Genomic DNA, 17205 nt, shown 5'->3' on the forward strand with positions numbered 1-17205 from the left:
CCCGCCCGCCGCCGCCGCCATGGCGCTGCCCCGAGCGCCTCCCCGCCGCGGCGGGGCCTCCCCGCGCCGCCCGCGGCTGGCAGGTCGCTGCTTGCGGCCTTTCCCGGGGCCCGCTGCGGCTTTCGGTGCCTGGGCCTGCCCGGCGGGCGGCTCCGTGTCCTGCTCCCGGTGGGAGYCCCGCGCGTGGGCCTCTCGCGCGGTGCGAAACGTGTCCGCGTTGTGTGTTGGGGGCGCAGCCTGGCCTGTGCGGCCGGGTGGCTGTTTTGTGAAAGCTGAATGCAGGCAGCTTGAAGATAAAGCGTTATCATGCGTCTTTATAATGTTACTGCATTATAATATTTGATGTTCCTTTAACCGTTTGGTGCCAAAATCCATGGTAAAGGTGGATTTTAAAAAAAAAAAAAAAAACTTTTTTTTTGTGTGTTTTTGGTTATAGGAATCTTATTAGGATTTCCTAGTGGTATAAATCTTACAGTAAATGGGAAAGCTGCATGGGGACTCTCAGGGAAGAGAAGTTCTAGAAGTTAGTGGTTGACTACATTTGTTGCCAAGGAAGAGAGTTATCCCTGAGTCAGAGGATAGATGCCTATAAAACAAGTGTTCCTTTAGACCTAGCACCAAGAGATGGTGTCTGTGTGCTCCYTCCCTTGGAAGCTTTAGATTAGACTTGCTGTCATTTCTCTCTGTCTTTTAGTGCCGGCTTCAGTTTTTGTGATGTTCTTGCTGAACCCAACAATATAGGGAAGTACTTAGAATACTTGAAAATAAAAAGTAATATTTTGCATGTTGCAGTATTTGAAAATAAGAAGTGTCAATTGATTTCAAGCAGATAGGAGAAATAGCAATATTAATTGCTACTCCATCTTCCTGTTAYCCTTCAGATGTTCCAGATATTTGCTTGCATGCAATAATTAAATTAGTTGGGTAGTGACAAAAACTATCATGTTCATTTTTCTTGAGGGTCTTGAAAATATTTTGTGTTTATGCCCATCTATGAAAATATATATATGTGTTCAGATATTRGATATATATGTTTCATATATTCACAAACACAAATATGTTTTTCACACTAATATTTGAATTGTGGAATAGTAGAGGTTGGAAAGATTGCAGGCRGTCATGTGGTCCAGCCTTCTTGCTGAAACAGGACTGGTTGCTCAGGACTGTGTCCAKCTGGCTTATAAAAATCTRCAGGGATGGAGGCATGGATGGGTAACCTGCACCTTCACAGTGGAAAAAGTGTTTTCTTAAATTCAAATGGAATTTCTTAGAGTGTTTCAGTTTGTGCCCATTGCTTCTCMTGCTCGCTGGGCAGCCCTGAGGAATGTTTGTCAATGTTTGCCACTTTCCCATCAGATATTTACAAACATTGGTAAGATCTGCCCTCAGCCTTCGTGTCTCTGGGCTGAACAGCCGCAGCTCTTTCACCCTCCCTTATATTAGAGATGGCCTCAGCAGTGCTGAGTGGAGTCGCTTCGCTTGACCTGCTGGCAGCGCTTTCCTAATGCAGCTCAGGATAGTGTTGGCTGCCTTTGCCACAACTGTGTTTTGATAAATGGTTTTCAGCTTGTCCACCAGAACCACCAGGTCCTTCTAGGCTAAATTGTTCTCTGGCAAGTCAGCACTAGCACGTGCAAGTCCATGATGTAAAATTTTGAACACGAGGAGGTTTGGCGGTAGAATAATATCTCGCACAAAAGCAGTATTCACTCAATTCTTTTGAAGAGAAAACTTTGCAGGTGATGTGGCGATGTGTTTCATGCCTTCTCATAGCATGCCTGAATTGTGTCCATCCTGTTTTTTGGATCATTTGTTTTACTAGAGGATATAATTTGTGTTTAGCTGAATAATTGAGTGGAATGAGAAGTCTTTTGTGGTGACAACTTAAACTTGTTCAGCTGTTGAACAGTTTCATAATTAATTGGATCATGTTCATCTCTTGATTTAGGACAAAACATTTGGCCTAAAGAATAAAAAAGGTGCAAAACAACAAAAATTTATCAAGGCTGTGACTCACCAGGTTAAATTTGGTCAGCAAAATCCACGTCAGGTAAGCACTGTATCATCTTTCTTTCTTCGTTTTGCCACTGTGCCTACAGACTGTCATATAATGAAAYAGAGAAAAATGGAGGTGTTAGTCACCTGATATATTGTGACTGATACAGATTTAAGTAGTTGTATTTAGAATACCACCTCTTTGTTGTTCTTGCAAAGTTTCTCTGGCTTAGGATTTGCTATCTGTGTAAAGATATAATCAGTGCTAGGCTTTTGTTTGTTTTGGTTCATTTGTTTTCAAAAGAAAAAGCTCTCAAATAATGAGGGTAGTTTTGTTTATTTACTCTGTATTCCAGTAGTTACATAGCTGAACTTAATGCATATGTTTACTATACTTGGTGAATATAGAGAATATTTACTAGCATAAACCATTTTGTGAGAACCTGAAGCTAAACTGTAGCAAACTGTCTGCAAGTGAGAGTGCAGTTGTGTACTTTTCACTGTTATTACTTCTCATCTAATCTCGAAAAGCAATCATTAATAACACTTGTGCTTACTTTTAATCTTAAAGTGGGAGTAGGGAGAATCTTAAAATCTAAAATTCCCATATGAGACTGGTGAATCTGTAACTTTTGCAGTGTAAATTAGTCAAGCTAAAATCACTTGTTTCTCAAATGTGCTTAGCTCTTTACTGGTGAATATCAGAATCTAATTTTAGAATTAATTATACCGTTCTTACTGAGTGTCATATTTTTCAGTTAGAGTTGTCCCTGAGAAGAAAGAATACATTAAAGCAGTGTTGTGTCCTGAGATACAAATGGAAATGTTGTCAAGGGTAAAGAGAAAGGAAAAAGAGATTGTAGAACCCTAAGGTCCTAAATGTTGAGAGACAGTGCTTTTAGAAACCCAAGTTGTAACAAAAAACTACATACGCTATTTAAAAGTAAATTTTTTTCTGTTTGTGTGATCTTTCAGTTGATAAACACGGTCTGCATATTTTTGATAGGATTTGGCTACTTCAATTGTAAGAATATAGTGTTCTGTATGTGGACAAAATTGATCAATCCCCTTTGAAAACAGTTTGACATTCTCTTACCAAATTCATGAGAACAAAGTTCTTTTTTATTATTGCACTATATTTTACCAGTAATATATCACAAATGTTTATACACTGGTATTGGAGTCCCTCTGTTTCCTTTTTTTTTTTTTTTTTAAGGAGAAGAATTAAATCCTCCAATCCTCTATATTTCCCATGTCTCTCTTTATCTGCCTTCATCCCTTGCTACCAGTCTGATACTGATAGCTGAAACTGATACTGAACTGAGAGCTGTAGGCCCATCAGTTCTGATAAATAGCAGGCCAAAAGCAGCTCCCAACTTCCACAGACTGATTYGCAGGAGCTCTTACTTATATATGTGGCAAGGACAAACAAAATAGCCTGCTATAGAGGAGAATGAGAGAAGGTGTTTGCACAGATCTTGATGYAACTGGATCAAGTAATTCCACTGCTTCTGTGCCTCAAAGAGGAGCAACAAAGTGTTTCTCTGCTGAATTCCTTTTAAAAGCATTATTCTCAGCATCTCACTTCTTTTCCTAACCTATAAGGAGGGATTAAAAATAAATCTGTCATCTGATAGAGCATTTCATATCACTGACAATAAATATTATCTGAAGTATGTCTGTTCTGTTTGAAATACTGATTCTGTTAGGTGGCACTTGCTATATATGCAAGGGCAAGAATTCTGAAAATATAGAAATYGAAGGCATTTCTCTCCCTGCCCAATATAAACTGGTCTTTATTTTAATGTATAGTTTGCATGAAGTTAATAGCGTCATTCTGATTTTTCTGTTTAAAATTTTGGGTCATTACAGGCTGCTCAGACAGAGAGTGAAAAGAAGTTAAAAAAAGAAGACAAGAAAAAAGAATTACAAGAACTGAATGAACTCTTCAAGCCTGTGGTTGCTGCACAGAAAATTAGCAAAGGTATGGAAAACTGAATCTTCTAAGTTATATTCTTTTATTAATGCAGTAATTAAGGGAATCTGGATAGTAGTGTGAACTAATTAACTATTTTTGTTACAATACATCCTAGATAATAATCTTTATAAAAATAGTACCAATTTTGATAGTATAATGCAAATTCCATCATATACAAAGTAAATATGAAAGGACAGGAAGGATTTACCTGAAGGAAGAGGGTGGTACTTCATGTTAAGTAACTTTATTCTCAGAAAAGCTTTTCCATTCTCAACAGACTCTAAGGCTTAAATGCCAACTTTTTAGTATACAACTTTAGTGTTTTGCTTTGAAATAGCACTAACATCTCAATTTTCTTCACCAAGGTGCTGACCCCAAATCTGTTGTTTGTGCATTCTTCAAGCAAGGACAGTGCACTAAAGGAGACAAGTGCAAGTTTTCTCATGACTTGTCCTTGGAAAGGAAGTGTGAAAAACGAAGTGTCTATATTGATGCAAGAGATGAAGACCTGGAAAAAGGTATGAATCACAGTAGTAATCTCTCTTGCTGCTCAAGTTATTTTATAGTATTTGTGGCTATCCATCTCCAACTTTCTCTTTTATTCAGTCATCTCTCTAGCTCTTTTTTCTTCTTTTCCCTTCTCCATTCCAGGTAACATACAGATCAGTTGTTAAACTTCTTAGTCTTTTACAGAAATAGCCYTTGTGCTCATCAATATAATAAAATATAGAGATTTTGAGAAAAATTTATTTTAAGCAGCTAGGAGAGTGAAAACTCTATTACAAAAGCCTAATTTAGTTTCCATTCCATAGGTCAACAAAAATATTAAGAATTACAAAAAAAGAATATATTTCTAATAAAATGTCTAATGCTTTTCTTAAATATTTCACAAACATTTTGTTATCTTGTAGATACTATGGATAACTGGGATGAGAAGAAGCTGGAAGAAGTAGTGAACAAGAAGCATGGTGAGGCGGAAAAGAAAAAACCCAAAACTCAAATAGTATGTCTTTTTTTTTTTTTYYCCCCATTAGCTGTAGTAAATGTTAGAATTAAGTGCAAACTGGTATTGGGTATTTTTATTAATATCTGGAGTTTGTGAATGGAAAGATGTAAAGATAATTTGAGTATAAAGTTAGTCTGATAGTATTTCTATTAATATATCTCAAAGAACGAGGCTGAGTGTTCATAATATTTTTTCATGTTAAATACACATGAATATTAGATGATGTGCTTCTACAATAAAAATAGAGATTAATAATGCTAGAACATTAAAATATTTTGATAGTCTATGCTAGTCATCTCATTCCCATGACTGTGTTGCAATAGGTGTACTACCATGAAGCATTTGAGTACTGAGTGACCCAAGTACATAAATTTCAGTCTGTTCTTGTAATCTGATTGGGGTCATTTGTAGTCCTTGGCCTCTACCTAACAGTATTTTATTTTTTTTGTCTATTTTACCTTGGGGATGATTTAAAAAAAAAAGAAAAAAAGAAAAAGAAAACCTAAGGAATGCATTTCTAACAACCACTGTGTTATACAGGTCTGCAAGTATTTCCTTGACGCTATTGAAAACAACAAATATGGATGGTTTTGGGTCTGTCCGGGAGGAGGGGACAACTGCATGTATCGCCATGCTCTTCCTCCGGGCTTTGTATTAAAAAAAGACAAAAAGAAGGAGGAAAAGCAAGATGAAATTTCTTTAGAAGATCTAATAGAAAAAGAGGTAAAGTTATCAGCTGGTTGGTAGTGATATTTGCTTTAGTATTCTGGAGRGCACGTTCCTAGTGCATAATTATAAAGTTTAAAATGTTACCTGTGAAGATGTGTGCATTAGGGTGAGGTTTTCATTGTATTTGCATCATCATTTTGTTTAGAAACTTAAACTAGAGAATAAACTTGGAAAAAATATATTCAGTCTTAGTGAAGGTATAACTATTTCTGTTTCTTTAGGGGCCTTTTATTTCTTACTGTTACTTTAACTATTACTATTGCTTCTATGGAACTTCTTAATCTCCAGTTTGCTGTCTCGCTAATTCTTTCACCCCAATCTTATGAGGAAGCAACAGTCGGAGAAGGGGGCCTCTTGAAGACATGACTTCTCTGCTTGCTCTTGGCAGCATTACCTGGCAGTCTCAATCTGAGCAGAACCTAAACTAATAGGTCTCCWGCAGTCTGTTGATATCTTTCCCTCTTCAGGTTTTAAGTTTTACATTGATAATATGATAATATAAATTAATAAGATTTTATTAAGTGTAAAGTTATGTGCTGAGTTAGTTTAAGTTGGTGGTACGTGCTTAACAGGGGTAGAAGTGCAGAGGAAATGAGAAACATTTCAATTAGTCTTTGGCAAAGGTAATTAAATTTATAATTTGTTGTAGCCTTTGGGAACAATTTCTAGCATTAATCAGTGTTTTTATTTGGCAGCGTGCTGCTTTAGGACCAAATGTTACCAAAATCACTCTAGAGTGTTTTATTGCATGGAAGAGAAGAAAAAGACAAGAAAAAATGGATAAGGCTGAGCAAGATATGGAAAGAAGGAAAGCAGATTTTAAAGCTGGCAAAGCACTGGTGGTATGTTCTACACTCCAATTCTTAATGTAAGAAACAAGAGTACATAAGTCAAGCACTGAGTTAGCTATCCTGGAGTTTTGTGGGAGATGTGGGAGTTTTTTGTTTGTGTTTTATTTATTTATTTGTTTGTTTTTTTTAACAGCAGTATAAGTTTTGTGAAGTGGTGACTTTGTTCCTCTGTCTTAAAATAGATTAGTGGACGTGAAGTATTTGAGTTCCGACCTGAGCTGGTTGATGCAGATGATGAAGAAGCAGATGACACCCGCTATACTCAAGGGACAGGAGAAGATGATGATGTGAGTTTTCTGTCACTAGGTTTGCCAAAAAAAAAGAAAGTGGGAGAGGAGCTTTTATATTATCATTAATATGGTTGGGTTTAAAATTTACCATTATTGCAGACCATATTTTGTCAGAGCTATACCTATTTTCAGGTGGAAGACCCAGTGTGCATTAATGATGTGGATCTGAGTCTGTACGTTCCAAAAGCTGTGGATGAGACTGGTATTACAGTGGCTAGTCCAGAGCGATTCAGCACCTACASTTCAACAGAAAAAGATGGTGAGTTCACTATTTAGGAAAACGTAATAGGAGATGGAATTCTTAAGGACTTCTCAGAAGGCAGATAGAAATAGGTGTTTGAGTGGCCAAAAGGCAGCATTTATTTCAAACCAGAACCACTGGGGTATCTATAGTTACTTCTTTGTTCTGCAAAAGCAGGATTCTTTCAGTCTCCAAGCAGAGACTTTTTAGGCAAAGTGTCTATTAAAGTGCTATGTGCTTCAAATTTTAATAAAGTAATCTGTGTATTCACTTCATGCAAATTCCAGAGATATCTGCGACTGTAGTTTTTTTCTCTCTTTRTACCTAGTATAACAGTTGAATGAAAAAATACCACCAAAAAAAATCTTATTTTCTAGCTAACTTGAACTAGCTTCTGATTTCTTAGCACAAAAGCTTGTTTTTTGCTTTATTTTTGGTATACGTACCCTGATCTTTCACTGAGACTTTTAAGTGCAGGTGCTTAAACTTGTGATTTGATTGGTTGTGAAAATAGATTTTGAGGTGTTAAGCATATGAGTCATTTTTCTATCTGTTTTAGTGAGTAATGATCCAAACCTGCATTGTAATGAGATGTATACRACTTGTCATTATAAAGTCCACATGCAAATTTTAAATGAAATYGCTTTATGTCGTTTCAAAACTTTAGAACCTCATTAGTAAGGGTGATGTGGTGATTGACCAAGAAAYTAAATGGATGACTTTGAGACATGTAATAATTATTTTTATTTTCAGATAATAAATTAAGTGAAGCTTCTGGTGGTGAGATAAACAACAGTGAGCAAAATGATTTAGAGGAAGATAATGATGGAGATGGAGAACTGGAAAATGGAGTCATCGATGCAGTTCCAGTTGATGAAAATCTCTTTACTGGCGAGGACTTGGATGAACTAGAGGAAGAACTAAACACTCTTGATTTAGAAGAATGAATGCAGAAACTCAATTGGGAATTGAAATCTATGTGACAAAGTGAAAACTGACTACATTTTTTCCCTTTTTGACTAGAATTCTTAAACAGGATGTTTATGGTTTTCCAGCTGATTCTGAAGGGCACATCATATACCAGGAATACTTTCCTTCAATCTCATCTACACCAACCTTGACTATGCTCACAGCAAAATATACAGAGTAGTTCATAATAATCTGACAGCTGACTTTGCAGAAAAAGAGATTATAACGTTCAACTAAAAATAGGAAGTGTAACTACTTTGCCAGTATGCAAGTGTAAGTGGGCAAGTTGATACCAGGTACAGTATAAAATCAAAGTGAACATTCTTCACCAGAACTGCATATTTAATAGTGATTGTGCTGATTTAGAAACTGTCTAAAGTGGTTTTAGGCAGTCTACTCTAATGGAGCTGATGCAAGATGATGCTTCYTTAAGTGTTGATTAGCTTTATTTGATCGGCTGGATACTGAAGATGCATATTGTGAACTGATACATCTTACAGTACAGTATGGTGCCCTCTGTTTAAAATGTTTTAAACTTTCCCTCAGCCTTTTGCCAACAAAGMTGTAAATAAAAAATATCAACTTTAAAATATTTGTCTTGACTTTTCTCTCTTAAAATGTGATAGCAAACTGCTAATAACTTCAGTGCGTATCAGTAAGCATTTCCTCCAGCCTGTCCTGCTGCAAAACTGAAGATGTTGCTTCCTGCTAAAATAGGGTTCGCTTTAATTTGAAGTCTTTTTCTACAGTTCAGGTAGAGCATGAGATTCTGCTGCTGACTCTGGCTCCCACTATTCTTACCTCCTGCCCAGCTCTGAACAGACTTATACATTTCTCATTGATGTTTGAGTAATTCTTTTCCCACTGTGTTGGTGCATTAGCCAAGACTGCAAGCTCTGCAGAGCAGAGATGTTATTCTCATGGTCTAAATGCCTATCATATCTTTGGTATTCTATAAATAGCACTAGATCGTGCAGCAGTAATGTTTGGCTCTGAAAGGAAAGCAGTGGGTTTTATTTTGTGACCTGTAGGGGGCAATAATGCCAGGTCTAAATGTCAGATCTTGCTTTTTTAAAAGCGAACACCTGCTATTAAGACTTTTTTTTGAAGTGGTGTTTTTTTCTAGCCATCTATAAGTTAGCATTTTACTAGTTGATGCTTCCTAGTCATAGCTCTAGCAGTGTTTGTAGAAGTGTTTCTGTGCTATTTACAGTTTATGTCAAAGATTTCTACAGTTTTGTTCAAATTACTGTTTGAAAACCATCAAGACTCGTGACCTTCTTAGTAAGATCAATTTGACTGTTTTTGAGCAGTAAGGTTAGTTTTAACAGGTTAATTCTGACTTCACTAAATGGACTTTTGCGTTTTGAATGTTATTGTTAAAATAACTGACAGATGTTTTTGGCCCTTTCAGAGATCTTTCTGGTGGAATACTGTTTTGTTTTGTTCTTTCCTCCCCTATAGGAACATGAAACGGAACAARAAACGTTTGAGAGAAAGGCCTCCTGAAACTGACTTCTGAATGTAAGTGTTTAACAAACAAACAGCACCTGCCATATCAGTCAGGAAATGTTTATTCCTGAAGAATTTTTACTATGGCTGTAAATAAGCAGTGCTGACTGTATTGCAGTGATACTGACCAGGAAGTATYCCGACACACTGCAGTTCACATGTGAATGTCCGATACATCATCTTTCAAAACATTGTGTATATATAGGCCATAAATATCGATATACATTTTCCTGTGATTAGGAAAACAATTGCTTCTGCTTTCTACTTCTGTCAGTTCATTCTGCACTTCTGATCGTATTTGTCCTTGGAGGTCTCCTGACATCTTGTTTGTCTAAATTTCCAATAAAAAATGCAGAGGTGGTACTCGGGGTTGGTGAATTATTGTTCTCTTTTGGAAGTGAACATTGTGATAAGACTGTCTACCTGTATTAGTTAAACTCTATAAGGTTGATCCTACTGATGCAAACTTCTTGTAACTAATCCAAGGTAAACCTTTTGCCACTTGTAGTAGGATGAGGTATAAGATAATGAGAATCTTAAAATAACGATTTTTTTAGTAGCATTTGTCCAGTTTGTGCAGGTCAGTAAAATACAGTACTTGACCGCTAGGAACAGGAACAGTTTGAGAGCAGAAGTCAGATGAGAAAGGGTCAAAGACGGCGGAGGAAAGTGCTTTGAGAATTTTCCTGTGTTCCCTGCAAGGAGTGTTTGTGTGTGAAAGTATGTCCTGGTAGMTCTTTGCCTTTGCTTTTGTTCCAGTCCCCTGGATTCCTAACTGGCTCACAGGAATTAGCTCCTCCCCCCCCAAAAAAGGAACCTTTGATACCTTTCTCTCTGAGATCCTTTTTCTTATTTCTCTCTACTCTCCTGCTTGAGCYCCAAAGCATCTTAGGCATCTTTTAGCAATACCAGAGTTCCACTAAATTTCATTTTCAACTTGACTACTACTAGCTTGTGTTAATAGGTCTCTGGGGGGGGGAAAAAGGCTTGGAGGAAGCGGTGTCCTATAACTTCCTCAGTTTTGATTTGATGCCAACTAGAGAAAGTGGATATTTTATTAAAAAAAAAAAAAAAAAAGTGTACTTCGTTTTTTGAAGAATGCATTGAATTGATCTCTTAATGTATTTCAGTGTTACAGGTATCAATTTCTTATGGAATTAGAAACAAATGGGCCTTAATCAGCAAAATGTTTAATGAAGCAAATGTCTTTATTTCTGGTTGTCTACAGGATGTATTTTATGTTTATATCTCTTTTTTTACAGTGATAAGTGCAATTTACTCATTCCCCTTTTCCCTTCACAGTGTTGTTAGAGAATTAGAAGTGACCTTGGCTTAATTCTTGTCTGTTTGAGCTCTCTACTTCATTAGATGCTCTCTCTTTTCACAGAAGGTGGCTTTTGCTGGAGTTAGCAATAAGACCAAGATGTTTTATTCATTTATGATATTATAGCCTTAATTTATGTACACAGTAGGCTCCTTCATCCCACATTAGTGAAATGAATGGCAAAAAATTATCAGTTTTTTGGATTGTAAGTCAGCTCATTTGCATTTAGTCTATGGAAAGAAACAAATATTCCTGGAAGAGATGAACAAATTACTGAAGGAGTTTTGTAGGGGAACATAACATTGCTTGTATAGCAAACGGTTAGGGAGACCCAAGCATGGGTTGTCAGATCTATAAAGTGTCTAGTTTAGAAGCTTTGAATCTTTCATTTTTCTCTTCTCCCTTTCAAGTATAAACACAGCACAATAATCGGCTTTTTTGACTTTCTAGTCTCTGTAAACCAGGTTGATAATGGTTGAGCAAACCAGCAGGCAGCATCATTCCCTTTGGAGACCTCTGCAGACATGGACCAGAGCTCAGTATTACTCAGGAGGTCTGGCTAGAGCCACTTTCCCTGCTTTTCTTATAAAACAAAGAGAGGGATTAGGAAGATTTATCAGAAAGAGCGCTGCTAAAAATAGTACCTATTTAAAAAAAAAAAAGTCTGTTTAAGGGATTAGCTTCTCCTGTCGGCATTTTTACTCTAAGGGAGAGAGAGGAGTTTAATTGCTGTCACATCATCTTTATGAACTTTTCCCCTTCACAAAAATTTAGTAGTTGCTGGAAATACACTTTGTGTTAGTAAAGTCTGTCTCAGTCATCTTTTTGCCAACAAAGACAGGAAGTCTGGGTGTTACTTATAAATTTAATTTACTATAAATAGTGAATTCGGAAGTTATGCTCCTTCCACAGCGATATGACGTTCTAGTTCTACTGGGTGTTGACAATACATAAACTACATATTTTATATGTTGTGGGGGGGAACATGACATGATTCAAGGCAAGCTGTGGCATTATGTTCCCAGAATAGATAACAAAAAACCAACTTCTCTTTGAGACAAGGCTTTATTACATTACTTGTTACATTACTTGAAAAATGTATGAGCAAAAAAAAAAAAAAAAAAAAAATCACTGGTTAAAATCAGTGAAAATCTCTGGCAAAATCTCTATAATAGAAAAGAGTAATCTCTGGGTATCTCTGTATAACCAGAAGCAGGCAAGGGCACAGGAAAGCTAGAAAATGCCTCCTGTCTTGTGGAAATTCTCCATAAATGGAAACATACTGGAATGTGACCCCTGTTTTGTGCGCATATACATCAGCATTGCATGCAAGTATTGTTTCTCTTTGCTCTTAGCAGAATGCTATTTCCAGAATTTCCAGCTGACACAATTCCAAAACTATTTCTGCCAGATAATGGGGCAGGATAAAGACTGCCTCTTTCTAAATAAAATCTGAGCATATGTTCAGGACACTTTTGCTTTGGTTAATAGTCTCATTGGAAAGGACAGTACTTAGATTTTTATGAAAACAGTTGCATCCAAAATAATTAGGAGAGAATTGGATACAGCAAGAAGAAAAATCATGATTTCCTCTTGACTTTTGGGGAACTGCATAAAAATTCAATAGGTTTTAACAAATCTTTAGTGATGACGGGRAAAAAAACCCTGCATTTATGGGCTATAGTGAGTAATTTTCCTTCCCTGGATACTGGTGGGGGGGAAGGCTGGAAGGTGGAATCATAGAGAGACGATAAGGGTGATAATTTATACAGGTATAATATTAGCACATATAGTATTAATTTTACCTGCTACATAGAAACAGAAGGTTGGATTAGGAAGAAAGCCATTTGTAAGCTGATGGTGGAGTTGGTGTGTAAGGACTTGTCACTGAAGAAGTAGCTTGTGCAGAGGGTTAAAAGCTTTTCATAGAGTGGGCTACAGCAGCAGAGCTCATCACACCCATACTATTCCTCCTCACCCTTAAGATACCAGGGTAACTCCCACCATTTACATTGAGTGGGAGAAACAGAATATAGAGATGCTTTCTGCACAGAACATGTCCCATGTCAAATGAAAGAGCAAAGAGTCGGCGACTTCAGTATTTCCTCTTTGTTTTGTTTTGTTGTTTTCCTGCTCCAGAAGCAGAGAGCACAAGCTCTGTTAAGGTGTCTAGAGCAGGATGTTGTTCTTGTCCTTTCTAGAAGTCTCTSCTGCGACCTTTCCAACGCCCGAGCAGTTTGTCTTGAAAGGTGGGTTCTCACACCCTACCCCATACWGGAATGGGGTAGCGTCTAACTTTGTGCTTCCCTACTGCATCTCATACATGCATGGGTATTATTTAAACAAAAGAAATCGTGTTTGACTTGTATATAAAACTGTAGAGTGCTGCTTTCCCCCACACCCTCCAATTGCTTTCTACATTATTACCTTATTTCCCCTTGGCACTTTTCTCTAGAGAAAAGTATTTTTTAAAAGAGTCTTTTAAAAACATTTACGTCTTTGGGGGCATTGATGAGCAACAACTAAGTTAGCTTAGTGTGTCAAATCTGCAGAAGGTCTCCTCAGAGCAAATAAAGAGAAGTGACTTACAATGACTAATTTTGTCAGACTAAAGAAATATGAATCCTTTGGTAAAGCGAGTAGTATTATGTCTGAATTGGAGGGTACGAAATCCTAAAGGAAACAAAGTCTGGTATGGATGGAGGAAAGAAGTTGACTAATACTAAAGTAATCAAGCTACCAACAGATCAAACTAATAAAATCTTGGTGTGACTCACTTGCTTTTGAAGTGGAAATTTTCAAACTACATCTGAAAGCTTTGTTATATCCTTGTTGTCCTAAAGGAAAACTTGGCCTTCCAGCCTTTTGCTGAGGACAGCTTTTGCACAATAATTAAAAGAMATTTTGCTGATCTAATGAATTGATCTCACACTTGAACCTAGGCCATAATTGACAGTGGGTTCTTCACTTTTCCTTGCAGAGCCTGTAAGGAGGACCATGGTGCCTTATGCACCTGTAGCCTCTACCTTGTTTTAGGACTGTCCATTCCTTGCTAGGGACAATATCAGTAAGAGAATGCAAGCCACAAAGCAGAAATTTTTAAAAACTATCCATGTTRCAAGCTGCAAACTCAGAAATAGCAAAAGAAAATTAAGGATGCTTCATCCAAAAATGAAGCTCATGTTTTGCATCTTGCAAGGTTTTATTCACCTATGTTAATAACTACTTAGATGGGTAAAAATGGACAAGATTAGTAACTCCTAATAGGAAATGAGTTTTATCTGTTGAGTATTGGAAGGCAGCTCTTAGGAGWCCAAGGAATTACAGAATCACTTTGTTCAGTTCTACATGCAAATTAAAGCAGTTACCGTGTTTAAAAACAAATCCCAGTTCTTCTGCCCACTTATTGTTTTATTTTCACCTCAGGCAGTAGCTATAAATCTAACAGTGRACACAGCAGCAGAGTAAATATGGAAGCACAGACTTTGTTTGCTCACAGTCTGTAATGTGATCTTGGTAGCTTTTCTGACTTTTTTGGGTTTTTTTTTTTTTCAGTAGTTAGTCATGCTGAGAATCAAACTAGTCGAGGGGAAAAAAAAAATTATGCACGTAGGGTATTTCTTGCCTTAAACTATTCTTAGCATTGTTTAGTTATTCTTAAGCTATTCTTAAGCTTAGCAACATGCTCACAGCGCCATGTAGGGCCATGCGGGCGCCCCGTCTGGCCCGAGTGACCCAGGGGTGCTGCGAGCCGCCCCAGACGGCAGCGACCCGGCTGCCTCTGCCCGCGGCGGTGACTCRACGCGGAGGGAGCCGGGACGCTCCGCGCTGAGTCAGGAGCCTCCCCGGCCTCACTACCCCGCCGAACTCCAGAGGAAGCAGAGACGAGATAAGCACAGAACAGCTTTYGGAAAATAGCTCATCCCCTTGAGGACAGGAAGCAATTTGGAGATGACCTTTTATCCCGAGGGGTGATAACTCACGCCTCTGTGGAACACCCCAATTTTTACCTTTCTTTGAGTCGTTCTCATCAGCAATCATAAGTAGCACTGTGTTACCAATCATTTCTCAAACTTAAAATTTGCTAGAATAGCTTTAATATCTTAAGTACATTTATCCCTTCACTTTACATATAATGTGGTAAAGTGATATGATCAAGTAAAGAAAATGTTCCTTTTCCTCAGCTACTGCCCTAGTGATGAAAGTAGTCATAAAGCAGACGTATTGCGTTCTCATGTGCCTTTCTGCCTTTTCTAGTGCTTGGGAACTTATTAATCCGCCTMAAGTCTTGCTTTAATCGAGGCAGATGAAGTGATGCAACAGCTTAAGGAACAGCACTAGTCAGTAAAATGACAGTAAAATTTAATCTTTATGATCTTTACTTGGGAAACTGCAACATAAAAAGCAGAAAAACAGCAACAAATTTCAAGGCAGTTATAGGAACTCTCCTGACTTTAATGGAATAAGACATTTTTCCGTTGGCTTCCTTATCGGACTGCTCTTGCCTGGTAATAACAGTGGGACTGCTGCTCTTCCAGTTGTGGCATTAAGCTGTGCAGGAGGAGGTGAATAAATGGATTTTTTTCTTCTTGCCTGTAGGATGTGGTATTGATGAAAAGCGTATTGATGAAAGATGAATTTTGATTAGAAAAGGGTGTATGTTTTATAGCAGAGTAATAGTACAGCAAGGTTACGCAAGTGAGTGAGCACTTTGTGGCTTATCAAAGCTACACATGTATGGTCTAGTTGGGAGGAAACAGTCCAGACAAAGCTGTTTTAAATCATTTTAAATTATAGTTAAATGCTACATTAAAAAATCATAACCAAATTTTAAAGAAAGCAATGTATTTTAAAATCCTCTCTTGCCTTCTTTGTCTGTTCTCCTTTCCATACCAATAGTTTTTTTAATAACATCTTTATTATATTTTAAACTTTGGTAAGCAGTACATTTGTCTAGAATCCACRGTGTGGAATATTGCTATGTGTGCTAATATTGCTAATGTGGCAAGAATTCTTACAAATTTTACATCCACCCTGAAAACATATACAAGTTGTCTTTACTCAGCCACCTTAAGTCTCTCATTTTCTCTTGGCTTCAAGTTTATTTAATTGAGCTTTTAAATTACTATGAAATCAACCTGTAATAAGATATAGCRCTACTGAGGTTTTTAATTGAAAGAAACTTTATTTAGTGAGAAATTCAAACACTTGCACAGTATTAATGTTCAGTTCCCCTGTGCATCCTTTAAGCATTGCTCTTTTTTGCTGTGTTTTACTCACATGCCTAAACATCAGGCTAGTGACTGGAAGCTGACTGGGCATTGCTAAATAAGGGAAACAGGAACCATCGATTCTGAGACGTGATTCACTARGAGGCTGTTGATAGAGGAAGCACGCTTCCCTTTTTCATGAAAAGTCTGTTTCTTGTGAGGAATGACATTGCTGCCTTTTCCTTTTAACCAACTAAATGGAATTTCTTGCAATCTTTTCATTATTGCTTTWATGACACTGAAATCTTGTTTTTTTTCTTCATTGGAAGCTCATGTTTTTAGAGGTGGCCTTTGGTTRCCCCAGGTCTCGCTGGCTTTAGCTGCTGCACGTGTGTGTTTAGGATTGCGGTGTGTGCACGAGCCTGCGTGGCGAGTCAGCGTGACAGACGTCCAGTCCYGCACTGGCGTGACCCGTCTCGTAGCCTCAGACCCCATAGATTCCCCAGAGGCATCTGCATAGAGCAGAGAGCTCTGGGACAAACGCACCATTATTCTAGAAAAACACTTGACCTAAAGCTTAAGACACTGCATATAATATTAATAGCCTTTAATTACTTCCCCTCCCTCGTGAGCCAGGTGGTGCCTGTGGGCAGGAGGACCCAGCTCTCGTGGTCCCGGCGTTCATCCTGAGCCTGGCAAGGGCTCTGCCCTTAGGCCTGTGCTAACCCATCCGACCTTTGCTGCATCAATAATATTTTTCCACAGCGTTTATAGGAGGGCTGGCTTTGTAACACGGGAAATGGCTCAGGAAGCCTTCTCTTAGCGTTCATCTTCTGCAGAGAAGCAGGTGAGTTTCCTGAGCCTTTTCCTGGGCAACTTTGTGGCTTTTTGTGTACTTAYATTTGCCTGGATCAGGGCTCCTTGACCAGACCCAGCTCCGGGAGCTGTGYATGTTCTCCCCGGGGTTTATCCCTGTTCATCACCTTTTCCTTCGCATTACCGTGCTCACGGCGGGGTACAAGGGAAGGGAAATTTGGGAATGCCGCTGGGAGCAGGGTGAAGCCCGGGGCCTCGTGGCGGCGCTGGCTGCGGCGGGCCCG

The 17205-nt window shown here is 38.1% G+C and overlaps 1 protein-coding gene across 1 annotated transcript in view; it reads left to right on the forward strand.

The window, feature by feature from the left end:
* ZC3H15 (zinc finger CCCH-type containing 15) overlaps window positions 1-8601 on the forward strand; it is a 9001-nt gene extending 400 nt beyond the window's left edge. The window contains exons 2-10 of the mRNA XM_026033728.1: window positions 1949-2050; window positions 3868-3979; window positions 4339-4491; window positions 4885-4976; window positions 5520-5702; window positions 6404-6550; window positions 6742-6846; window positions 6982-7108; window positions 7844-8601. Of these exons, the coding sequence (XP_025889513.1) occupies window positions 1949-2050; window positions 3868-3979; window positions 4339-4491; window positions 4885-4976; window positions 5520-5702; window positions 6404-6550; window positions 6742-6846; window positions 6982-7108; window positions 7844-8037 (1215 nt within the window). The 3' untranslated portion in view covers window positions 8038-8601. The remainder of the gene's footprint in view (window positions 1-1948; window positions 2051-3867; window positions 3980-4338; window positions 4492-4884; window positions 4977-5519; window positions 5703-6403; window positions 6551-6741; window positions 6847-6981; window positions 7109-7843) is intronic.
* The last annotated feature ends 8604 nt before the right edge of the window (window positions 8602-17205 follow it).

This window comes from Nothoprocta perdicaria, unplaced genomic scaffold (genome assembly GCF_003342845.1).
Source record: "Nothoprocta perdicaria isolate Ctin4 unplaced genomic scaffold, notPer1 scaffold_132, whole genome shotgun sequence".
Classification (NCBI taxonomy): Eukaryota; Metazoa; Chordata; class Aves; order Tinamiformes; family Tinamidae; genus Nothoprocta; species Nothoprocta perdicaria.